Source organism: Xenia sp. Carnegie-2017, unplaced genomic scaffold, assembly GCF_021976095.1.
Source record: "Xenia sp. Carnegie-2017 unplaced genomic scaffold, XeniaSp_v1 HiC_scaffold_22, whole genome shotgun sequence".
NCBI lineage: Eukaryota > Metazoa > Cnidaria > Anthozoa > Malacalcyonacea > Xeniidae > Xenia > Xenia sp. Carnegie-2017.
The window spans coordinates 7,247,462-7,274,095 of record NW_025813485.1 but is presented as its reverse complement, the minus strand read 5'-3'; the positions used below and the strand labels follow the sequence as shown (position 1 = coordinate 7,274,095).

The window sequence follows — 26,634 nt, the reverse complement described above, 5'->3', positions numbered from 1 at the left end:
AATTCATAATTTAAATTTCATGGCGTATATATAGCTCATAAAATATGGTCTTTATTGTTAAAACTACATCAAGTTTTGAGCTCCACTCAAATATTCAACGTCCTTGAACTAAAATTTGTTCATAGCTATTTTTTTCAAATATAGCATTAATTCATACAGTATGATAACTACGTGCTGACACAGGCGTTGTTGAAAGATAACATATTGACAAGAAGTGGGGTCAATATTGGTACGTGTCGTAACAACTCGTACATTTATCGAACTTCACTTACGCTTTATTGAGCTTTGATTGTGCTTGTTTACATTACAAATGCACAGTTAAATATACCATACGCCTTACTAAATGCTGTTTTTCCCTCAATGAAGGGCATCTTGGTTTTTGTAACTTGTTTTTCAAACTTAAGCACAGTAATTAGAAACTGGTAAGCATAGCTACTCTCCTGTGGCGGTGGATGTGAGGATGATTGCAACTCTTTTAATTGCTTTGGTCATTAAACAAAGAATTGCCATACTGTAGACCCATTTTAAGCAGTCAATCTTTGTTAACGGTCACGTGATAAAGTCACAAAATTTCTTTGGTCGGGTGACTAAGTCACAAAAATTTTAAAATATAAATATTATTTTAGAACATTAGGAGTAAGCACTGAATACATTAAGAGTGTTCTCAGTTTCCGTCAAGCCCAAAAAAACTAAACTTTAAAAAATATTTTCTTGAGGATATTTTCTGTCTCATGGGCGTTGGAAATTGCTGTTTCCATGCTCATAAAGATACATACATTGTACTGTATAAAGATATAAACATTGTACTGTATAATGATATGTACATTGTACAATATAAAGATATATACAATCTACTGTATAAAGATATGTGCATTAAACTGTATAACGTTTTAGGTAACACTTATACATAAATTTTACGTCATTCAAATAAAATAAAAATCACGTTTAGAGTCTATATCTTGGTGGCAGGCCTGCGAAACGCTTTATTAAAAGATTTTGATAAAAGTGAAATATTTAATAATGTTCTGAATTTATCAAAAGTTATATCTTTGTCTACATCTTTCTCTTCATCAAAATCTACATCTTTGTCTACATCGAAAACTACATCTTTGTCTTCATCCTTGTCTGCACCGAAAGCTACATCTTTGTCTGCATCCTTGTCTACATCAAATGAAAACTACATCTTACTTCACATTCTTGTCGTCTACATCAAAAGCTACATTTTAATAATAATGATGATGATGATTTTGATGAAAGCCTTGAAGTTCTATTCATCTGACGTATAGAATTGGCATAATATAGACACGCAAAGGTCCTAGCTTCTCAAGAAACAAAATTGATTAAGTTTTTCATGTGGACGTTATCTTTGGCGTGCTAACTAAAACAATATATCAAGCAACATAGTGCTTTCGAGCCTTTCGAGCTGAGAGTCTGGGAGTAAGAAATTTTAACTATTATACGGATGCAAACATTGTATTTTTAAATTTTTCCAGCACGTATGTGAAGCTGGAGTGTTTGCCAAATGTTTTGTTGTAGTATTTTGCGCGCAGCATTTTTTTACTGTCCAGTTTTTGCCAAGTTTGAGTGAATGAACATATATTTTGTATGTGCACGCAACAGTAATTCTTATGTAAAAGAAAAACAGATTCCATGCAGACTCCATTATTCATATTCCAGAACCAGATTTCATAAAACAGATTGAAATTCAAGTAAACGAAATTTTTTTTTATTCTGCATTATCTGAAGTTGTCTGCTTTTCATGGTTGTTAATACTCATATCTTGTAGAATCACACATGTTTGTGACACATGGTTATTAGACATATATCTAAGAAAATATTCGCGGTATTTTCATGCTAATTCTGATGACTATCTATACTTTGCATGTGCTTTGCGTATTTTGATTAAAGACAACAAGCATTAGCTACTTTGGGCAGATTTAACATTTCATAACATGTGAACCAAGTTTTGTGTTATTATGAATGGACTTTGTGGTAGCTTTATTGTTTATATATTTTGTATTAGCGTTAAACAGTATCTCCGTGGCTACAGTTTCTAATACAAGAATGCATGGTCAAAGGATTTTCTAGGTTCATCCAGGGGCATAGACAAAGGGAAGGCTTAACTCCTCCAAAGAACAGACGTAGTGCCCTAGAAGTAGGGCGAATGGAATGGGAGGGGCGATACGAACATAGTTGAGTACCTATAAGTCTAACAGTAGAACTAAATGTCTTCAGGTATTACTAAGCGTACTCACTTTCGTTTGAGTATTTATTCGCGTAATCCCAGTAGAACATTCTATTGACATATTCACCAAAAAGAATGAATTTAGCATGAAAATACCACGTGTTATAGACGTCTTCAAGATTCTGATAAAAGTAGTGCTATTTAAGGTATTAAATTTACGTCTGTAACGCTCTAATTACTTTGAAAGTCGTCCTTATTCGAAGTACTTTTAACAGTTGCTTTGTATAATTAAACATAAAAATAATGCTTTTCAGTAACAAATAACTTTCAGAAATCACACTGGAAATTGCAACAGAGGGACATTAGATTTAAAAGTTTCTAAGCGGAGCATGCCCCTATTAAGGCTCATGCTTTTGGTGTTTGAAAATATGCCCCTCCATAAGTTCGTGTCTGGCTACGCCACTGGATTAAAACGTGTCTGTGTTGCATATCTTGGCAGATTTTACTTACTATATATAAACGCTGCACGCACAATATACATCAACGGTTTAACAGCATTCTAATATTTGCACCTCCAACCCACAAGGATTTGCTTGGTCTCTATTTTAAATATCATTCGTTCTTTCCAAACCATTTCAGAATATCTAAAAGATGGCATCGATTCGAAATAAAGTTGCAGTGTTGCTGTTATATGTTGTGTTGACTGACAGCCGTAGGAATGCATCAAAGAATTGTACGAATGATACAAAATGTATGTTATAGAAAATACGGGCATTTCAATGTTATTTGTCTTTCTTGTGATACCCCTTTGCTAATGTTATTAATATACTTGCATTCTCTATGCATAAATATAAAGTCTTATCAAAACTTATTATTATGGCTAAAGCTAGAGTAATAACTTAATTTTTCATGAGGACTTAGTTTACCACATGTCATTCTTAATTTTAAACAATCACATCAAATCATGAACGCATGTGACTGTCTTATCTTGCACATATAATGTCATACATGCTCAAAATCATGATGCAAACATGGTTATAATTAAACAAAAGCAGTGATTGATAAAAAAATATATTCAATACAGCAGCAAAGCCTGCAAGTTTTGTGAAAAAGTTTTAAAAGTGAATAAACACTTAAAAGTTTACGAAGAAGAAATTTATAATCGAACAGGGCTTTATTAAGAAAAAAACTATACACTTTACAGCTTTTCATCGTGTTATAGTCATTGTTATAGGATGACAAAAAACAAAACTTAATGAAAGAAAAGAACAATAAATGTTTTTTTTAAGTTTGTATGTATAGGCTTTGCAAAAGTTTTAGTTTAAGCTTTGTTTGTTGAATGCATTTTTTCATAAAACCTACTCCAATCTAGAATTGATCAAACCAAAAATTTATATTGAAAACGACACAGAGGTGTTCTCATTTGATGAAGGAAAGAATTTGACGTTTCTACAACGTAACGTCTTATCCTGCTGCCGACATCTTTTGGTGGCGTTTAAAATATGATGGATCCAACGAGCAGATTTAAACAAGTTGTTCTGCGGCTGAGCAACATTGCAAATATCATGACGGAAAAAAAATTACAAGAAACAAATTTGAAGTAAAGTCTGTCAGATTCCCTGATGATAATATAACCTACAAGATCAATGTAAGCAATATGAAAGGATATGAGATCAAGAATATTTCAATACAAATTCTCGGTTAGTCCTGTTCGAAAAAGTATTTGAGGTAAATGAAATTAAAATTTTAAGGTGTGTTTTAGTTTTTTATATTCAGTTTTTTAAATTTTTAGTTAAGCCTAGCATTGAAATTTGAAACGAAAATATAGTTTTGAAGAAAGGATTTTCGGTGTTGAAATGTACATTAAACCAGAGACATTACCCAAAAGAAGTAACCTTCAAATGGTTCATCTGCATATCTGATACCTGCTACGACGACAAACATTGGAAATACATTTCATTCAACTATTCTTTAAAAGTACAAAATGAGGGCAGGTACCGCTGCAGTGCATGCAATACAGGTGGAACAGCTATATCGCCAACAATAAACGTCGTCAGGGATATGTCAACAAAAACTAATGTTGTCAAAAACAACAATCACACAGACAAGTCTTCTTTATCAATGTCGCAGAATTTGAGGTCGTCCAACAATATAATCTGCACTATGACTATTTTAATGATTGTGTTTCACTGACAAAGAATAAGCAAATCGCAACATATTAAAAAATCTACAATCTAAGCTTTTCATCTGTCACAACTGATCACCAATACCTAATTGCACTCCAACCTACATTCTATCACCATATTTATAATTTTTATGTATAAAATTAGATATCATCTTACATCAATCATGGCAAAAATATATTGTTGTTGTTTTTATCTTTACTAAAGAAGCTAAATGCAAAAATCGCTTAAATAAAAGCATGTATTAACGTACTTATGCTTATATTTACCAGAGCCCCCGATGATCATGAAATTTATTTTATATATCAATCTTGCGTTTTGTTGACAGCTTGCAGATTATATTTTTAGGTCGTTGAATTTGTCTATAAGCAGTATGATTGGCAAGATAAAAGTTGCAACTCTTCAACAGCATCAAAAACTATTTTTTTACAAAACTTCAGTACTCTCGAAATGAATGATTCATACACGTGACTCAGCCATAAAGTATTTTTTCTATTTATGTAGTAAACATTGCCAATATACAACAGTCGACGAATGTTGATATTTGTCATATCTACTGGCGTCCTCACACTCGTCATTTTGGCGATCACATCTTATGTATTTTACAAAAGGAAAAATATTTACGGTGGTTTTTATCTTCTTTTTATCCTCCATTGCCTGACTACATTAGAAAGATTGATATGAATGGAGACATACACGAACAAATACAAAAGCTTCCATTTTTACATGAGTGGGAGTTTCCTAGAGAAAAAATAAAATTCAGTAAGTAATCCCATGGATACATTTCTCTCATCAATTTTTTTTTATTCACCGCATTCGTCCGGTTCAAATGCAGGATAATTTTTGGTAAGAACTCAAATTTTACAAGCCTTGTCTGCATTAATTTACAAGGCTTGTAAAATTATCCTGCATTTGACGATTGCGGTGAATAAAAAATTGATGAGAGATGTATCCATGGGATTACTTACTGATATTTTTCTCTATAGCTTTAAGTAATGGAGATTGCCTTAAGCTAAAAACGTAGGTATTTAACTTTTCTTGACTAAATGATAAATTTGTTGATAACATTGATGTTTTATGTAGTAAATAAACCTGGGTCTGGTGAATTTGAGGTAGTTTGGCTTGCAGAGGTAGTTGGTATCTCGTCATTTCATCCAAGAGACATCCTGAGAGAGAAAGAAAATCAAAGAAGGTTTTCGTCTTTTAAAAGAAATTATATTATTAAAGTTGCAGTTAAGAAAACCAAAGGCTTAGTTGCAATAATGTATTATTAACATATTTAATTATTCATATTTTATACGTTTTATGCTCATGTAAGTAGCATTATTTTTTGTTTCATGATTTTAATGACAAAAAAAGATTGAGAAAACACTGAAAAGATACGTTTTTTGTCGACAAGGAAGGTGAATTTTTGAGCTACTCGTTATGATATTACGATTCAACGTCGGATTCAACTACGACTTTTCCCTTTACAAGTGGAATTGCATAAAAACTGATTAAAAATATGAACTGAAATGTTGCTACAAAGAAAATTGTCCTTTAATACAAATTTTTATTTCAAAACCATCATCAGACAAAATGAAAATGATCCTTTCTCGGATTGTGTTTTATTTTATAATAACAACGCTACAGAGAGTATGTGTCAAACAAACTAAATGGCTACGTGGGCTAGCACTGACATGCTGACTTTTCGGCATGAAATGAGGTCAATATTGGTACATGCTGCGTTAACCCGATCGTTTTTTAAAGTATTGCAAATTAGATATTGTCATCATTTGGTTGTATACAAGTTGCAGTGTGGGACGTGTACATAAAACAAAGTAATAGAAAATCGTCGATAGTCGACATTGGCAGGTTCATCTTTCTGAATCCAGTAGTGGTTATCCCCAGGACAGGTATTTATTGTAATAACTTTGGTTTATATAATAGTTTCTTGAAAGAATTGGCCGCTGAAGACAGGGTCATTGTCTTGTCAAAATTACCCCGGTTTAACTTAAGGGCATCGCTTTCATCCATTTCCAGCCAGCGATAATGCAACTGACCGTACATTACGCCTGGGAGACTCGAAGTGAGAGTGCCCAAAACCCGAGAAACATCCCTCATTTTTGGGTGAAAAGCTTGTAGCAGCTCATGACACATACGTTTATCTTCTCAGCTCGTTCTGTCGTAACAGATATTCGCATAAGAATTTATTTGAGTCGGAAACCCAAAAAAGTAATTACTTGTGAGGGAACTAAAACTGACTTATCCGGATGTACGTAAAACCTTACTTTACTAAATAAGAAGATGGTATCTTGAATATTCCGAACACATGAAGCATATGTGTCAGCCAAGTATCACCAAGTATCAGCCAACCGAAATATGTCCTTTTTGACGTAAATTCAAAAAAACAGGTTTAAGGAGTTTTGCAAATTTTCTTGGGCAGATGGCTAGGCCGTTAGGAAAACAGACAAATTTATATAGTTGCCCTCTCCACCAAAATTTGAGGAATTTTTGATATGCTGGGTGAATAGGTACGGAATAGTAAGCATCTTTGTGATCGATGGATGCCATGAAACAATTTGATTTCGTAAGCCTAATAGCTGACCAAACATACTCCATTTTAAAATGGTGATATCTGACATGCCTGTTTAAGGATTATGGATTAAGAATCATGCGAAAAGAACCGTCTTTTTGGGGGCAAGTGAAAATTGGAGATACAAATTCCCCTGATTCAGGGTGAGAAATCTGCAAAACGTCTTTTTTGCGTAATTTGCTAATTTCTAAATCAATATTGTTCATTTCAACCTCTGGTAGCTGTTTTGCTTGGGTAAGACTCTTTATATCGGGTTGTGTCAAATTCAATTTTTTGTCCAGACACTGTCTCTAAGATTCCCTTATCAGAGGTGAGTGTTTCCCATGCACTTAAAAAAATTGATATGCTGCCAGCCTGATAGTTCTCCAAGCTTTTATTCAAATACGCTATTAGCGTGGGTACAAAAGAAGAATACTGGTTTACCTGTAAAGTCTTAAAATTTCTTAAAAATTCAGTGTTTCTATGTTTAATATGATGGGTTTTTTAAACTTTGTTCTAACTTATTTTTCATTTTGACTTTTGCTTTTTGCCACCTTTCATGATGGCGTCCTTGCCTCACCTTGTCAAGGTAGTTAGACATCTAGAAGATTGGGTTCTAAATCATTAGTCATGCATTGTAAGTAGTTTTCCTCGAAGACAAATTGCAAGTCATTACTTATTCTGCATTGAATTGGCAATCGCATCTCCTTAAGTTACCTAATTACAAGGACATTTCTTTGACGATGATATTTCTCTATTTAACTCATTATTGAAGATAAACATGATCTGATTACAAAGAACTTCAATTACCATTGCTGTTTGTTGCCATTAGAATAGTGCAATTGTTAAACTGTTTTTCCTAATCACTATTAATTTTAAACATAGTCATAAACAATTTGGTTTTGTGAAATTTATTAAAATAGTGACGTTTCGTCTTGATTCAAGACATCTTCAGATTAATAAAGAAGTTAACAAGAATTATAGATATATATAGAGTTATTTACATATATAGAGTCATTTACATATCTATGCAGCTGGTTTTACTTTTTCCTTAAAGATGTTCAAATTGAATTTCATACTAAAATGGCTCTATAGATGCTTTTGAGCATCTAAAAGTATTCTTGAACAAGAAAGCAGAAGTTGCTCTCTAATAACATGTCTATTCTCAATCTATACATTAGCCAAAACCGCTGTCCGAGAGATGCTCTTAGGTCTTATTCAAACATGACTGGAGTTTAGTCATTTACGCTGATCTTCGGTTAGTTTAAACTGTCTTTCAAATTCACCAATAATAATAAGTCTTTAGATCTTTGTTTGTTGGAAATTTGATATTGTTTCAGAGTGCTTCCGTAAAATAAGTTGTTAAATAAGAATATGTCGTGTTATCCTTTAATGTTTTAGCTTATGCTTAGTAGACCATACGCCCCTGAAGAAGTCAGTTAAATTTTCTACAAACTGTAGACAGTAAAACTATAGGTATAAACTCTATTTAAATATATCATCTGGTCAAAGTTTTGCATTGAACACCAAGATACGCACAGCTGTTGAGCGCAAGCACTCAGCGTAACGGCTCACATGGTCTCTATTTCCTTAAACACAATCCAAGTGTCATTAACATCACAACCATTCGTAGATCGTTCGTAAAAGCTTTCTCCTTCATTTCATGATATTTCAGAAAACCCAAAGATGGCTTTGATCCAAAACAATGTAGCAGTGTTGCTGTTATGTAGCGCTGATTGATGCGGTGCAAGTGCAACTGTCCATGTTGAAATTGTACAAGGAATATAAAATGTAAGTAATAAGATATTCTTATTAGGTCTATCCTTATTTAGCTTTATTCTCAACATGTTCCTTAAAATCAACTGCTGAACAAAGAGCTGTATAATTAAGCCTCATAACAACATTTATTATGTATGACGGAACTAAGACTAAACCAAGTCGTAAATTATACCTTAAAATAACGTTTAGCGTTGCAGTAATGTAGAAATATACTGATTTGGCGAAGAGTGCTGTGAACAATGTAGAAAACCACTGTAAAATTTCTTCTGGCGTTTATATTGAGAACGTCGATTCTGCAACCAGTGAATAACAGACGTCGGTAAAAATCATATGATTGGCATAACATTTTTTGACATTTCGTCAGCTCACATTTTGAAAATTAAATTAGACTGATATTATTAATAAACAATGTAACAACTCTGAATTCTGTTTTCTGACTTGATGGCGACGGAGCAAGCTCATATTAATTATCATTTCATCTTTTGCCTTTCGTCAAAGGGCATATGACGTGAAACTTGTGCTATTGAAATGATACATTCATTAAACATAACTTTCAAATTGAGAGTGTACCTTTTACAACAGTTTGTTCGCGTCACTAATCGTTCTCAAGATACTCTAGTTTATGTAATAACCGCTTTACACAACTAGTGACGTCACATTGCACGATGAGAATTTTAAATAGCAGGTACCAGTGAACTCTATTAAAAGATTGGAACATTAACTCCAATACATTGAACTAGAATATACCTAGAACGACAACTCCCATAGTTTTGTCGTATGCTTGGCTGAAGCCAACATACATCTAAGATTTGTCAAACTTCTCCCTGAAATAATGCCTTTTTTTCGGCGAACGATGTTTGTTTACCTTCTTTCAGAAGAAAACGTGAAAGAAGTGATTTAGTGTCGTTTTTTGCCTCATATTGTGCTTTATTGCATCTAACAGAATTAGCTCATGCTACAGCAAGATATTTTCGAAGGAAAAATATCCAGTTACGTTATAAAAAAAACACATTTACACACGCTAGTTTGTTGTTAAGCTTAAAGTGTATAAAAATTTTTTGTTGTCTTAGATAAAATATCTCCAAAACTGCAATGGACTCTTTTTTTAACATTCATGATTCCATGCTTTGTTTGGGATGTATGTTCAGTTGTTTCCTAATCACTATAGGCTTCATTCATACTAACCAAACAAGTACAAGCAGGTTTGTAGCGCAACAACAAAATAAAACATGATTTTAAGATACTTAAATTAGGAAACGATCGACAGAACATAAATTCTTCAATTTTTAAAATATTTGATAGCACAAATACATTGCACATATACAGCTTTCATTATACAGAATAAAAATGTTATAGAAAATCCAAAAAACGCACAACACATTCAACAACATAGTTGTATAGTTTGATGACATCGTTTGAGCGAATGATCAAAGAAAACGTTTAAAAAGTACAATGTACAACTGGTGTACAGCTGTACTTTCATGATATTTTTTTAACGAATACTGCATGAATCCGTTTTAAAGGTAATATCGTGGTTCGGAGTGTAGAAGAACAATGTTTCGAAATTGCCAACAGTGAAATTTAATCTATAACATGAAGTTCCTAAGGTTCTTCTTTGTGAAACTTGGTTCTTCTTTTGTGAAACTTTTATGATTATATATGACTGACATTTTTTTACAAATTACAATTTGATTTCCTTCTATGAATTTATTAAGTGTTGTTTTGCTGGGGCATTTAGCTGGCATTTCATTAACTGAAGATGCAAATAAGCCCCTTTTTGTAAAAGTATTATATCTTTTACAGTTGTATCGGAATATCTACGTCAGCTACGTAGGCTTGTTGGTGAATGGGTGCTTATCGACTGCAGAGTTAATTACCATGACATTAATGTTCAACTTTTGGATGGAAACGAGAAGCCTTTACATGTTGAGAACAAAAACATTAAAATTGTAGTAAAAAATATCTTCAATGTGACAAAAGTAACACAAGACTACAAAGAGTACATCTGCAAAGCTTGCAATGAGAAAAGAACTATACGTGTCATCCCTCAAAAAAGTTGGTATTTTGTATGTTTTTAGATACTGTTTATTTAATACCTTCTTGGTTACACGAGTGTCATTACCGAGAAACGTGGTAAATTAAACTATAATGTTTCCAAAATCATGTTTTAAAATAGTTTTCAGAGTCTTATATCATTTCTACAATGTGATATTGCCAATTTCAATGATTTGAAACAAATTAATATGAGCAAGTGAGTTTGAATACATTGATCTGTCTAGGAATTCATAGGCCCCTTTGTCTCTTCTACAGGTGTGCCATCCTATGCGAATCCTTCAATTACGGTAGAACCAAAAAAAACTGAATATGATCTTGGTGACAAGGTTTCGCGAGATTGCAATATTGCTGGTATTCAATTCTTTCTTGCTTCCATATACTATAAATTTTTTTGGAAGAAGAATGGAGGAAACAAAGAGAAATGTGAAACAAAAAACCGAAAGAACTGTAAAATAACGTTTAATATTACCGCAGAATCTGAAGGAACCTACTTATGCTTGATAGAAAGAAAGTATGTTAATTATAAATCATACAGAAGCTTTACTTTGAAAGTCAAAGGTAATTCCATTGAAGTAAATGAAAAGCCGTTTTCTGTAATTTTGAGTTCTTATTTCTCAAGACTTCAGTGTGTATCAAAACGTATACTCTAGGAAAAATTCTCTAAAACAAGACGCGTGGAATAAGCAAAGACGTTTGGTTATTATGAGTAATTTAAAGTTCGCTGGTACAGCTGGTAATGAGATTTTTTAAAATGCGAGATATTTTACGAGTGAAACAACCGATATTAAAGTCTTTAAAAGACAGGCCATGCCCACGAAATATACTCATCGTAAAAACAATTTTATCACACTGAGTAAAAATATGGCCTGTGTTTTACAAGCTTTCAGACAATTTTTCCAACCTGAATGCACCTGCGTACAAAACTATTAGATTGTTTTTTCAACAATAGTATAGTGGGCTTGAAATTCAGCCACAAATGGAAGAGTCAAGGAACTCGTGTTGTATAAGAATAGGCTTCCGATAAAACGCTTTAAACACAACTTTTGAATTAGTACAAAGCAAACTGCTCTAAAATAGCCCAAGTCACAGCGAACCCTGAAATATAGCCACAGATGAAACCACATCAAAGTTCAGGCAATCTTTCATTGATAAGCAAGGTCATTTGATATACTAAAAACAAAAAAGAACTAAATGAACCATCAACTAAATCTTCTCAAAAACGTGTAAATTCCGTTGCCTATACTGCAGAATTCTAGCACCATAGGCACTTTGAACAAATTATTTAAGACGACGGGAAATATGTGTTCTACCAAACTGACCCAACTCTATTCAACTATGCAAAGTTTGTCTTGTAAGTGACACACAGGAAACAAATCCTCTTCACAGTGCCTATAGAGAAAAATCAAATAATCTAAATATACCGGAAAGTGCCCAGAGGACTATTTTAACATCGTGGAAATGGATCATATTTGTCGACGATCATTTCCTCGTGAGATGAAATAAAATTAGCGAAAATCAGTTTGTAAGATTAGTTTAATTAAGACCGTCACCACTTCGTTAAATAAATATGGAACATAGAAACAGCGCTATATCACTTCAAAAACAAAGAAAATAACCTAAGAAATTTCATTTTCATGGAAGTGCAAGATTAAAATGTCATGACGGAGAAAACAAAAAACAGTCGATGGCATAAACATTAAGCTTAGGTTTGCGGGTAATTCGCTTATCGTACACTGTTATAAATAGTCATTTAATCTCTCTTGGTCATCTACACTAATCAATAAACATTTTTGTAAAAAGTAATTGTTCTTCACATTTTTTCATGTTCTTCGCATTTTTCTCGTTTTCTTTTCATTTTTAAAGCATATCGAAAGCATTTTCAAGCATATTTAAAGCATGTTTTCTTCACATTTTCTTCAACTCTAGAGCTTGCCAGACCCAAAATTTACATTGAAAACGACGCAGACGAGTTCTCACTTGGTGAAGGAAAGAATTTGACGTTTACCTACAACGTTACGTCTTATCCTGCTGCCGATATCTTTTGGTCGCGTTTGAAATATGATGGATCAACCTATCAGTCACTAACAAGTTGTTCTGCGCATGAAAAACACTGCAAAAATCATGACGGACAAGAAAAAATTACAAGAAACAAGTTCGAAGTAAAGTCTGTCAGATTCCCTGATGACAGTTTAACCTATCAGATAAATGCTAGCAATATAAAAGGAAATGAAATTAAGAAGATTTCAATAAAAAAACTAGGTCAGTCCTGTTTGATATAAAAAGAAAATAAAACTGAAATTTTAGCGTAAAAAACATTTGCATACAAACGAAAGGCAAATAAATGGCACTAGTACATTATGCGCCCTTCTGCACCAAGCAAAACTCAGATTAGAAGCTCAACTTTTAATTCAATAACGGTTTCGAAATTCCAAAGAAAAAATACCAGAAAAACATAGCTATTTAGGTTGTTTTGAAATGTATCATACTCAAAGATTAAGCTTGAGTCATGCATAATATAAAGATCAGTTTTAGTTTTTACATTTATTTTTTCAGTTGTACCTGAAATTGACATTAAAGACACTAAAAGATTTTTAAAGAAAGGATTTTCGGTCCTAAACTGTACGTTGAAGAAGAAATTTGACCTACAAGAAATAACCTTCAAATGGTACAAGTGCCAATCTCATATCTGTCATGATCATAAGAACGAGATGGAATATATTTCATCAAACTATTCTTTAACAGTAAAGGAGGGCAGGTATCGCTGTACTGCCAACAATAGCGGTGAAATAGATACATCACCAATAATAACAGTTACAAAAATCCGAACCAAAGGTACAACCAATGGACAGAAGAAAACAATGATGATGTTGGTCATACCTATAGGCGTCCTCACTCTTGTCATTTTGGTCATTACTTCTTATGTATTGTACAAAGGAAGAAAATTTACGGTGCTTTTATCTCCTTTCTTATCCTCCATTGCCTGACTACATAGAAAAGATTGATATGAATGGAGATATAGTTATAGAGATAGATATATTTTGACGTAGTTTGGATCCGCCACTACATGCCACTGTCACTGATTTTTGTTCTGAATTTTTAACCAGTCTCTGACGTGTTTTTCACTCACTTCACTGTAGCGATTTTACTTTTGGAGTAGTCTTCTTCTGAGAATAATTGCCGACACCATTCCACGACATGACAATGTCTTTGGCATATTACTTGTTTTTTTTATCTTGGTCGAGTTTCAAGAAAACAAGACGACGACTTTTGGAATTTGTTTTATTTTGTATTTCGTAGCTAGCCCAGATTCTTCTGATCAAATAAATAGCTCTTCGTTTACTTAGTGGTATTGGAATGAACTGACTGAACTCCAACTATTGATGTAACGATTATGTATACACGTCAAATGTCGTTATTGTAACGATTGTAGCACAATTCAACATGCTTAAATTTGTAAAAAACTGTGTAACATTTATTTGACAGTTTGAAACATTCACCTTTATAAGAACTAACAATTTCACCACCAACTAGTGCATAATCCAAAACATGAAAATATCTGGAATTTGAAATTCATAATTTAAATTTCATGGCGTATATATAGCTCATAAAATATGGTCTTTATTGTTAAAACTACATCAAGTTTTGAGCTCCACTCAAATATTCAACGTCCTTGAACTAAAATTTGTTCATAGCTATTTTTCAAATATAGCATTAATTCATACAGTATGATAACTACGTGCTGACACAGGCGTTGTTGAAAGATAACATATTGACAAGAAGTGGGGTCAATATTGGTACGTGTCGTAACAACTCGTACATTTATCGAACTTCACTTACGCTTTATTGAGCTTTGATTGTGCTTGTTTACATTACAAATGCACAGTTAAATATACCATACGCCTTACTAAATGCTGTTTTTCCCTCAATGAAGGGCATCTTGGTTTTTGTAACTTGTTTTTCAAACTTAAGCACAGTAATTAGAAACTGGTAAGCATAGCTACTCTCCTGTGGCGGTGGATGTGAGGATGATTGCAACTCTTTTAATTGCTTTGGTCATTAAACAAAGAATTGCCATACTGTAGACCCATTTTTAAGCAGTCAATCTTTGTTAACGGTCACGTGATAAAGTCACAAAAAATTTCTTTGGTCGGGTGACTAAGTCACAAAAATTTTAAAATATAAATATTATTTTAGAACATTAGGAGTAAGCACTGAATACATTAAGAGTGTTCTCAGTTTCCGTCAAGCCCAAAAAAACTAAACTTTAAAAAAATATTTTCTTGAGGATATTTTCTGTCTCATGGGCGTTGGAAATTGCTGTTTCCATGCTCATAAAGATACATACATTGTACTGTATAAAGATATAAACATTGTACTGTATAATGATATGTACATTGTACAATATAAAGATATATACAATCTACTGTATAAAGATATGTGCATTAAACTGTATAACGTTTTAGGTAACACTTATACATAAATTTTACGTCATTCAAATAAAATAAAAATCACGTTTAGAGTCTATATCTTGGTGGCAGGCCTGCGAAACGCTTTATTAAAAGATTTTGATAAAAGTGAAATATTTAATAATGTTCTGAATTTATCAAAAGTTATATCTTTGTCTACATCTTTCTCTTCATCAAAATCTACATCTTTGTCTACATCGAAAACTACATCTTTGTCTTCATCCTTGTCTGCACCGAAAGCTACATCTTTGTCTGCATCCTTGTCTACATCAAATGAAAACTACATCTTACTTCACATTCTTGTCGTCTACATCAAAGCTACATTTTAATAATAATGATGATGATGATTTTGATGAAAGCCTTGAAGTTCTATTCATCTGACGTATAGAATTGGCATAATATAGACACGCAAAGGTCCTAGCTTCTCAAGAAACAAAATTGATTAAGTTTTTCATGTGGACGTTATCTTTGGCGTGCTAACTAAAACAATATATCAAGCAACATAGTGCTTTCGAGCCTTTCGAGCTGAGAGTCTGGGAGTAAGAAATTTTAACTATTATACGGATGCAAACATTGTATTTTTAAATTCTTCCAGCACGTATGTGAAGCTGGAGTGTTTGCCAAATGTTTTGTTGTAGTATTTTGCGCGCAGCATTTTTTTACTGTCCAGTTTTTGCCAAGTTTGAGTGAATGAACATATATTTTGTATGTGCACGCAACAGTAATTCTTATGTAAAAGAAAAACAGATTCCATGCAGACTCCATTATTCATATTCCAGAACCAGATTTCATAAAACAGATTGAAATTCAAGTAAACGAAATTTATTTTTATTCTGCATTATCTGAAGTTGTCTGCTTTTCATGGTTGTTAATACTCATATCTTGTAGAATCACACATGTTTGTGACACATGGTTATTAGACATATATCTAAGAAAATATTCGCGGTATTTTCATGCTAATTCTGATGACTATCTATACTTTGCATGTGCTTTGCGTATTTTGATTAAAGACAACAAGCATTAGCTACTTTGGGCAGATTTAACATTTCATAACATGTGAACCAAGTTTTGTGTTATTATGAATGGACTTTGTGGTAGCTTTATTGTTTATATATTTTGTATTAGCGTTAAACAGTATCTCCGTGGCTACAGTTTCTAATACAAGAATGCATGGTCAAAGGATTTTCTAGGTTCATCCAGGGGCATAGACAAAGGGAAGGCTTAACTCCTCCAAAGAACAGACGTAGTGCCCTAGAAGTTGGGCGAATGGAATGGGAGGGGCGATACGAACATAGTTGAGTACCTATAAGTCTAACAGTAGAACTAAATGTCTTCAGGTATTACTAAGCGTACTCACTTTCGTTTGAGTATTTATTCGCGTAATCCCAGTAGAACATTCTATTGACATATTCACCAAAAAGAATGAATTTAGCATGAAAATACCACGTGTTATAGACGTCTTCAAGATTCTGATAAAAGTAGTGCTATTTAAGGTATTAAATTTACGTCTGTAACGCTCTAATTACTTTGAAAGTCGTCCTTATTCGAAGTACTTTTAACAGTTGCTTTGTATAATTAAACATAAAAATAATGCTTTTTCAGTAACAAATAACTTTCAGAAATCACACTGGAAATTGCAACAGAGGGACATTAGATTTAAAAATTTTCTAAGCGGAGCATGCCCCCTATTAAGGCTCATGCTTTTGGTGTTTGAAAATATGCCCCTCCATAAGTTCGTGTCTGGCTACGCCACTGGATTAAAACGTGTCTGTGTTGCATATCTTGGCAGATTTTACTTACTATATATAAACGCTGCACGCACAATATACATCAACGGTTTAACAGCATTCTAATATTTGTAAATATTAGAACAGCATTCTAATATTTGCACCTCCAACCCACAAGGATTTGCTTGGTCTCTATTTTAAATATCATCCGTTCTTTCCAAACCATTTCAGAATATCTAAAAGATGGCATCGATTCGAAATTAAGTTGCAGTGTTGCTGTTATATGTTGTGTTGACTGACAGCCGTAGGAATGCATCAAAGAATTGTACGAATGATACAAAATGTATGTTATAGAAAATACGGGCAATTCAATATTATTTGTCTTTCTTGTGATACCCCTTTGCTAATTTTATTAATATACTTGCATTCTCTATGCATAAATATAAAGTCTTATCAAAACTTATTATTATGGCTAAAGCTAGAGTAATAACTTAATTTTTTCGCGAGGACTTAGTTTACCACATTTCATTCTTAATTTTGAACAATCACATCAAAACATGAACGCATGTGACTGTCTTATCTTGCACAAATAATGTCATACATGCTCAAAATCATGATGCAAACATGGTTATAATTAAACAAAAAGCAGTGATTGATAAAAAAAAATATATTCAATACAGCAAGCAAAGCCTGCAAGTTTTGTGAAAAGTTTTAAAAGTGAATAAACACTTAAAAGTTTACGAAGAAGAAATTTATAATCGAACAGGGCTTTATTAAGAAAAAACTATACACTTTACAGCTTTTCATCGTGTTATAGTCATTGTTATAGGATGACAAAAAACAAAACTGAATGAAAGAAAAGAACAATAAATGTTTTTTTTAAGTTTGTATGTATAGGCTTTGCAAAAGTTTTAGTTTAAGCTTTGTTTGTTGAATGCATTTTTTCATAAAACCTACTCCAATCTAGAATTGATCAAACCAAAAATTTATATTGAAAACGACACAGAGGTGTTCTCATTTGATGAAGGAAAGAATTTGACGTTTCTACAACGTAACGTCTTATCCTGCTGCCGACATCTTTTGGTGGCGTTTAAAATATGATGGATCCAACGAGCAGATTTAAACAAGTTGTTCTGCGGCTGAGCAACATTGCAAATATCATGACGGAAAAAAAATTACAAGAAACAAATTTGAAGTAAAGTCTGTCAGATTCCCTGATGATAATATAACCTACAAGATCAATGTAAGCAATATGAAAGGATATGAGATCAAGAATATTTCAATACAAATTCTCGGTTAGTCCTGTTCGAAAAAGTATTTGAGGTAAATGAAATTAAAATTTTAAGGTGTGTTTTAGTTTTTTATATTCAGTTTTTTAAATTTTTAGTTAAGCCTAGCATTGAAATTTGAAACGAAAATATAGTTTTGAAGAAAGGATTTTCGGTGTTGAAATGTACATTAAACCAGAGACATTACCCAAAAGTAACCTTCAAATGGTTCATCTGCATATCTGATACCTGCTACGACGACAAACATTGGAAATACATTTCATTCAACTATTCTTTAAAAGTACAAAATGAGGGCAGGTACCGCTGCAGTGCATGCAATACAGGTGGAACAGCTATATCGCCAACAATAAACGTCGTCAGGGATATGTCAACAAAACTAATGTTGTCAAAACAACAATCACACAGGCAAGTCTTCTTTATCAATGTCGCAGAATTTGAGGTCGTCCAACAATATAATCTGCACTATGACTTTTTTAATGATTGTGTTTTACTGACAAAGAATAAGCAAATCGCAACATATTAAAAAATCTACAATCTAAGCTTTTCATCTGTCACAACTGATCACCAATACCTAATTGCACTCCAACCTACATTCTATCACCATATTTATAATTTTTATGTATAAAATTAGATATCATCTTACATCAATCATGGCAAAAATATATTGTTGTTGTTTTTATCTTTACTAAAGAAGCTAAATGCAAAAATCGCTTAAATAAAAGCATGTATTAACGTACTTATGCTTATATTTACCAGAGCCCCCGATGATCATGAAATTTATTTTATATATCAATCTTGCGTTTTGTTGACAGCTTGCAGATTATATTTTTAGGTCGTTGAATTTGTCTATAAGCAGTATGATTGGCAAGATAAAAGTTGCAACTCTTCAACAGCATCAAAAACTATTTTTTTACAAAACTTCAGTACTCTCGAAATGAATGATTCATACGTGACTCAGCCATAAAGTATTTTTCTATTTATGTAGTAAACATTGCCAATATACAACAGTCGACGAATGTTGATATTTGTCATATCTACTGGCGTCCTCACACTCGTCATTTTGGCGATCACATCTTATGTATTTTACAAAGGAAAAATATTTACGGTGGTTTTATCTTCTTTTATCCTCCATTGCCTGACTACATTAGAAAGATTGATATGAATGGAGACATACACGAACAAATACAAAAGCTTCCATTTTACATGAGTGGGAGTTTCCTAGAGAAAATAAAATTCAGTAGTAATCCCATGGATACATTTCTCTCATCAATTTTTTTATTCACCGCATTCGTCGGTTCAAATGCAGGATAATTTTTGGTAAGAACTCAAATTTTACAAGCCTTGTCTGCATTAATTTACAAGGCTTGTAAAATTGAGTTCTCCAAAAATATCCTATTGATTGATGAATAAAATTGATAGTATCCATGGGATTACTTACTGAATATTTTATATTTTTCTCTATAGCTTTAAGTAATGTAGATTGCCGTAAGCTAAAAACGTAGGTATTTAACTTTTCTTGACTAAATGATAAATTTGTTGATAACATTGATGTTTTATGTAGTAAATAAACCTGGGTCTGGTGAATTTGAGGTAGTTTGGCTTGCAGAGGTAGTTGGTATCTCGTCATTTCATCCTAGAGACATCCTGAGAGACAAAGAAAATCAAAGAAGGTTTTCGTCTTTTAAAAGAAATTATATTATTAAAGTTGCAGTTAAGAAAACCAAAGGCTTAGTTGCAATAATGTATTATTAACATATTTAATTATTCATATTTTATACGTTTTATGCTCATGTAAGTAGCATTATTTTTTGTTTCATGATTTTAATGACAAAAAAAGATTGAGAAAACACTGATTAAATACGTTTTTTGTCGACAAGGAAGGTGAATTTTTGAGCTACTCGTTATGATATTACGATTCAACGTCGTATTAAACTACGACTTTTCCCTTTACAAGTGGAATTGCATAAAAACTGATTAAAAATATGAACTGAAATGATGCTACAAAGAAAATTGTCCTTTAATACAAATTTTTATTTCAAAACCATCATCAGACAAAATGAAAATGATCCTTTCTCGGATTGTGTTTTATTTTATAATAACAACGCTACAGAGAGTATGTGTCAAACAAACTAAATGGCTACGTGGGCTAGCACTGACATGCTGACTTTTCGGCATGAAATGAGGTCAATATTGGTACATGCTGCGTTAACCCGATCGTTTTTTAAAGTATTGCAAATTAGATATTGTCATCATTTGGTTGTATACAAGTTGCAGTGTGGGACGTGTACATAAAACAAAGTAATAGAAAATCGTCGGTAGTCGACATTGGCAGGTTCATCTTTCTGAATCCAGTAGTGGTTATCCCCAGTACAGGTATTTATTGTAATAACTTTGGTTTATATAATAGTTTCTTGAAAGAATTGGCTGCTGAAGACAGGGTCATTGTCTTGTCAAAATTACCCCGGTTTAACTTAAGGGCATCGCTTTCATCCATTTCCAGCCAGCGATAATGCAACTGACCGTACATTACGCCTGGGAGACTCGAAGTGAGAGTTCCCAAAACCCGAGAAACATCCCTCATTTTTGGGTGAAAAGCTTGTAGCAGCTCATGACACATGCGTTTATCTTCTCAGCTCGTTCTGTCGTAACAGATATTCGCATAAGAATTTATTTGAGTCGGAAACCCAAAAAAGTAATTACTTGTGAGGGAACTAAAACTGACTTATCCGGATGTACGTAAAACCTTACTTTACTAAATAAGAAGATGGTATCTTGAATATTCCGAACACATGAAGCATATGTGTCAGCCAAGTATCACCAAGTATCAGCCAACCGAAATATGTCCTTTTTGACGTAAATTCAAAAAAACAGGTTTAAGGAGTTTTGCAAATTTTCTTGGGCAGATGGCTAGGCCGTTAGGAAAACAGACAAATTTATATAGTTGCCCTCTCCACCAAAATTTGAGGAATTTTGATATGCTGGGTGAATAGGTACGGAATAGTAAGCATCTTTGTGATCGATGGATGCCATGAAACAATTTGATTTCGTAAGCCTAATAGCTGACCAAACATACTCCATTTTAAAATGGTGATATCTGACATGCCTGTTTAAGGATTATGGATTAAGAATCATGCGAAAAGAACCGTCTTTTTGGGGGCAAGTGAAAATTGGAGATACAAATTCCCCTGATTCAGGGTGAGAAATCTGCAAAACGTCTTTTTTGCGTAATTTGCTAATTTCTAAATCAATATTGTTCATTTCAACCTCTGGTAGCTGTTTTTGCTTGGGTAAGACTCTTTATATCGGAATTGTGTCAAATTCAATTTTTTGTCCAGACACTGTCTCTAAGATTCCCTTATCAGAGGTGAGTGTTTCCCATGCACTTAAAAAAATTGATATGCTGCCAGCCTGATAGTTCTCCAAGCTTTTATTCAAATACGCTATTAGCGTGGGTACAAAAGAAGAATACTGGTTTACCTGTAAAGTCTTAAAATTTCTTAAAATTCAGTGTTTCTATGTTTAATATGATGGGTTTTTAAACTTTGTTCTAACTTATTTTTCATTTTGACTTTTGCTTTTTGCCACCTTTCATGATGGCGTCCTTGCCTCACCTTGTCAAGGTAGTTAGACATCTAGAAGATTGGGTTCTAAATCATTAGTCATGCATTGTAAGTAGTTTTCCTCGAAGACAAATTGCAAGTCATTACTTATTCTGCATTGAATTGGCAATCGCATCTCCTTAAGTTACCTAATTACAAGGACATTTCTTTGACGATGATATTTCTCTATTTAACTCATTATTGAAGATAAACATGATCTGATTACAAAGAACTTCAATTACCATTGCTGTTTGTTGCCATTAGAATAGTGCAATTGTTAAACTGTTTTTCCTAATCACTATTAATTTTAAACATAGTCATAAACAATTTGGTTTTGTGAAATTTATTAAAATAGTGACGTTTCGTCTTGATTCAAGACATCTTCAGATTAATAAAGAAGTTAACAAGAATTATAGATATATATAGAGTTATTTACATATATAGAGTCATTTACATATCTATGCAGCTGGTTTTACTTTTTCCTTAAAGATGTTCAAATTGAATTTCATACTAAAATGGCTCTATAGATGCTTTTGAGCATCTAAAAGTATTCTTGAACAAGAAAGCAGAAGTTGCTCTCTAATAACATGTCTATTCTCAATCTATACATTAGCCAAAACCGCTGTCCGAGAGATGCTCTTAGGTCTTATTCAAACATGACTGGAGTTTAGTCATTTACGCTGATCTTCGGTTAGTTTAAACTGTCTTTCAAATTCACCAATAATAATAAGTCTTTAGATCTTTGTTTGTTGGAAATTTGATATTGTTTCAGAGTGCTTCCGTAAAATAAGTTGTTAAATAAGAATATGTCGTGTTATCCTTTAATGTTTTAGCTTATGCTTAGTAGATCATACGCCCCTGAAGAAGTCAGTTAAATTTTCTACAAACTGTAGACAGTAAAACTATAGGTATAAACTCTATTTAAATATATCATCTGGTCAAAGTTTTGCATAGAACACCAAGATACGCACAGCTGTTGAGCACAATGCGCAACAACACTCACGTAGGCTTTAGCGCATGGTCTCTATTTCCTTAAACACTCCAAGTGTCATTAACATCACAACCATTCGTAGATCGTTCGTAAAAAGCTTTCTCGTCCTTTTCATGATATTTCAGAAAACCCAAAGATGGCTTTGATCCAAAACAATGTAGCAGTGTTGCTGTTATATGTAGTGCTGATTGAGAGCTGTGCAAGTGCACCCGAGAATTGTACAAGGAATATAAAATGTAAGTAATAAGATATTCTTATTAGGTCTATCCTTATTTGGCTTTATTCTCAACATGTTCCTTAAAATCAACTGCTGAACAAAGAGCTGTATAATTAAGCCTCATAACAACATTTATTATGTATGATGGATCTAAGACTAAACCAAGTCGTAAATTATACCTTAAAATAACGTTTAGCGTTGCAGTAATGTAGAAATATACTGATTTGGCGAAGAGTGCTGTGAACAAAGTAGAAAACCACTGTAAAACTTCTTCTGGCGTTTATATTGAGAACGTCGATTCTGCAACCAGTGAATAACAGACATCGGTAAAAATCATATGATTGGCATAACATTTTTTGACATTTCGTCAGCTCACATTTTGAAAATTAAATTAGACTGATATTATTAATAAGCAATGCAACAACTCTGAATTCTGTTTTCTGACTTGATGGCGACGGAGCAAGCTCATATTAATTATCATTTCATCTTTTGCCTTTCGTCAAAGGGCATATGACGTGAAACTTGTGCTATTGAAATGATACATTCATTAAACATAACTTTCAAAGTGAGAGTGTACCTTTTACAACAGTTTGTTCGCGTCACTAATCGTTCTCAAGATATTCTAGTTTATGTAATAACTGCTTTACACAACTAGTGACTTCACATTGCACGATGAGAATTTTAAATAGCAGGTACCAGTGAACTCTATTAAAAGATTGGAACATTAACTCCAATACATTGAACTAAAATATACCTAGAACGACAACTCCCATAGTTTTGTCCTATGCTTGTCTGAAGCCAACATACATCTAAGATTTGTCAAACTTCTCCCTGAAATAATGCCTTTTTTTCGGCGACCGATGTTTGTTTACCTTCTTTCCAGAAGAAAAACGTGAAAGAAGTGATTTAGTGTCGTTTTTTGGCTCATATTGTGCTTTATTGCATCTAACAGAATTAGCTCATGCTACAGCAAGATATTTTCGAAGGAAAAATATCCAGTTACGTTATAAAAAAAAACACATTTAAACACGCTAGTTTGTTGTTAAGCTTAAAGTGTATAAAAATTTTTTGTTGTCTTAGATAAAATATCTCCAAAAACTGCAATGGACTCTTTTTTTTAACATTCATGATTGCATGCTTTGTTTGGGATGTATGTTCAGTTGTTTCCTAATCACTATAGGCTTCATTCATACTAACCAAACAAGTACAACACAAGCAGGTTTGTAGCGCAACAACAAAATAAAACATGATTTTAAGATACTTAAATTAGGAAACGATCGACAGAACATAAATTCTTCAATTTTTAAAATATTTCATAGCACAAATACATTGCACATATACAGCTTTCATTATACAGAATAAAAATGTTATAGAAAATCCAAAAAACGCACAACACATTCAACAACATAGTTGTATAGTTTGATGACATCGTTTGAGCAAATGATCAAAGGAAACGTTTAAAAAGTACAATGTACAACTGGTGTACAGCTGTACTTTCATGATATTTTTTTAACGAATACTGCATGAATCCGTTTTAAAGGTAATATCGTGGTTCGGAGTGTAGAAGAACAATGTTTCGAAATTGCCAACAGTGAAATTTAATCTATAACATGAAGTTCCTAAGGTTCTTCTTTTGTGAAACTTTTATGATTATATATGACTGACATTTTTTTACAAATTACAATTTGATTTCCTTCTATGAATTTATTAAGTGTTGTTTTGCTGGGGCATTTAGCTGGCATTTCATTAACTGAAGATGCAAATAAGCCCCTTTTTGTAAAAGTATTATATCTTTTACAGTTGTATCGGAATATCTACGTCAGCTACGCAGGCTTGTTAGTGAATGGGTGCTTATTAATTGCACAGTTAATTACCATGACATTAATGTTCAACTTTTGGATGAAAACGAGAACCTTTTACATTCTGAGAACAAAAACATTAAAATTGTAGTAAAAAATATCTTCAATGTGACAAAAGTAACACGAGACATCAAAGAGTACATCTGCAAAGCTTGCAATGAGAAAAGAACTATACTTGTCATCCCTGAAAAAAGTTGGTATTTTGTATGTTTTTAGATACTGTTTATTTAATACCTTCTTGGTTACACGAGTGTCATTACCGAGAAACGTGGTAAATTAAACTATAATGTTTCCAAAATCATGTTTTAAAATAGTTTTCGCAGAGTCTTATATCATTTCTACAATGTGATATTGCCAATTTCAATGATTTGAAAACAAATTAATATGAGCAAGTGAGTTTGAATACATTGATCTGTCTAGGAATTCATAGGCCCCTTTGTCTTTTCTACAGGTGTGCCATCCTATGCGAATCCTTCAATTACGGTAGAACCAAAAAAAAATGAATATGATCTTGGTGACACGGTTTCGCTAGATTGCAATATTGCTGGTATTCAATTCATATATGCTTCCATATACTATAAATTTTTTTGGAAGAAGAATGGAAAAAACAAAGAAAAATGTGAAACAAAAAGCTGTAAAAAAACACTTGATATTACCGCAGAATCTGAAGGAACCTACTTATGCTTGATAGAAAGAAACTATGTTAATTATAAATCATACAGAAGCTTTTCTTTGAAAGTCAAAGGTAATTCCATTGAAGTAAATGAAAAGCCGTTTTCTGGTTTTTTGAGTTCTTATTTCTCAAGACTTCAGTGTGTATCAAAACGTATACTCTAGGAAAAATTCTCTAAAACAAGACGCGCGTGGAATAAGCAAAGACGTTTGGTTATTATGAGTAATTTAAAGTTCGCTGGTACAGCTGGTAATGAGATTTTTTAAAATGCGAGATATTTTACGAGTGAAACAACCGATATTAAAGTCTTTAAAAGACAGGCCATGCCCACGAAATATACTCATCGTAAAAACAATTTTATCACACTGAGTAAAAATATGGCCTGTGTTTTACAAGCTTTCAGACAATTTTTCCAACCTGAATGCACCTGCGTACAAAACTATTAGATTGTTTTTTTCAACAATAGTATAGTGGGCTTGAAATTCAGCCACAAATGGAAGAGTCAAGGAACTCGTGTTGTATAAGAATAGGCTTCCGATAAAACGCTTTAAACACAACTTTTGAATTAGTACAAAGCAAACTGCTCTAAAATAGCCCAAGTCACAGCGAACCCTGAAATATAGCCACAGATGAAACCACATCAAAGTTCAGGCAATCTTTCATTGATAAGCAAGGTCATTTGATATACTAAAAACAAAAAAGAACTAAATGAACCATCAACTAAACCACCATCTAAAACGTGTAAATTCCGTTGCCTATACTGCAGAATTCTAGCACCATAGGCACTTTGAACAAATTTTTCAAGACGACGGGAAATATGTGTTCTATTAAACTGACCCAACTCTATTCTAACTATGCAAAGTTTGTCTTGTAAGTGACACAAAGGGAAACAAATCCTCTTCACAGTGCCTATAGAGAAAAATCAAATAATCTAAATATACCGGAAAGTGCCCAGAGGACTATTTTAACATCGTGAAAATGGATCATATTTGTTGACGATCATTTCCTCGTGAGATGAAATAAAATTGGCGAAAATCTGTTTGTAAGATTTCATAAG

General features: G+C 32.9%; 1 protein-coding gene and 3 long non-coding RNA genes across 5 annotated transcripts in view; all 4 read left to right on the top strand.

Moving 5' to 3' along the window:
* The window catches only part of LOC124445863 (fibroblast growth factor receptor 2-like), a 65,716-nt gene that overhangs the window by 38,118 nt on the left and 964 nt on the right, over nt 1-26,634 (top strand). Inside the window, exons 2-5 of one of the 2 annotated variants that reach the window (XM_046996657.1) lie at nt 10,505-10,756; nt 11,012-11,107; nt 12,683-13,015; nt 13,310-14,095. In XM_046996657.1, the coding sequence (XP_046852613.1) occupies nt 10,505-10,756; nt 11,012-11,107; nt 12,683-13,015; nt 13,310-13,740 (1,112 nt within the window). In that variant the 3' untranslated portion in view covers nt 13,741-14,095. Of the gene's footprint in view, nt 1-10,504; nt 10,757-11,011; nt 11,108-12,682; nt 13,016-13,309; nt 14,096-25,355; nt 25,650-26,634 lie in introns of those variants that run through there. The other variant, XM_046996658.1, reaches the window with a different exon arrangement.
* LOC124445873 lies at nt 1,379-4,591 on the top strand. The gene is made up of 4 exons (XR_006948279.1): nt 1,379-1,437; nt 2,825-2,936; nt 3,558-3,913; nt 3,978-4,591. It is a non-coding gene; the product is annotated as an uncharacterized LOC124445873 (long non-coding RNA).
* Nucleotides 17,206-18,421, top strand: LOC124445875. Its single transcript, XR_006948280.1, has 3 exons — nt 17,206-17,292; nt 17,917-18,272; nt 18,337-18,421. It is a non-coding gene; the product is annotated as an uncharacterized LOC124445875 (long non-coding RNA).
* On the top strand, nt 23,012-24,883 carry LOC124445882. The gene is made up of 3 exons (XR_006948290.1): nt 23,012-23,064; nt 23,242-23,371; nt 24,846-24,883. It is a non-coding gene; the product is annotated as an uncharacterized LOC124445882 (long non-coding RNA).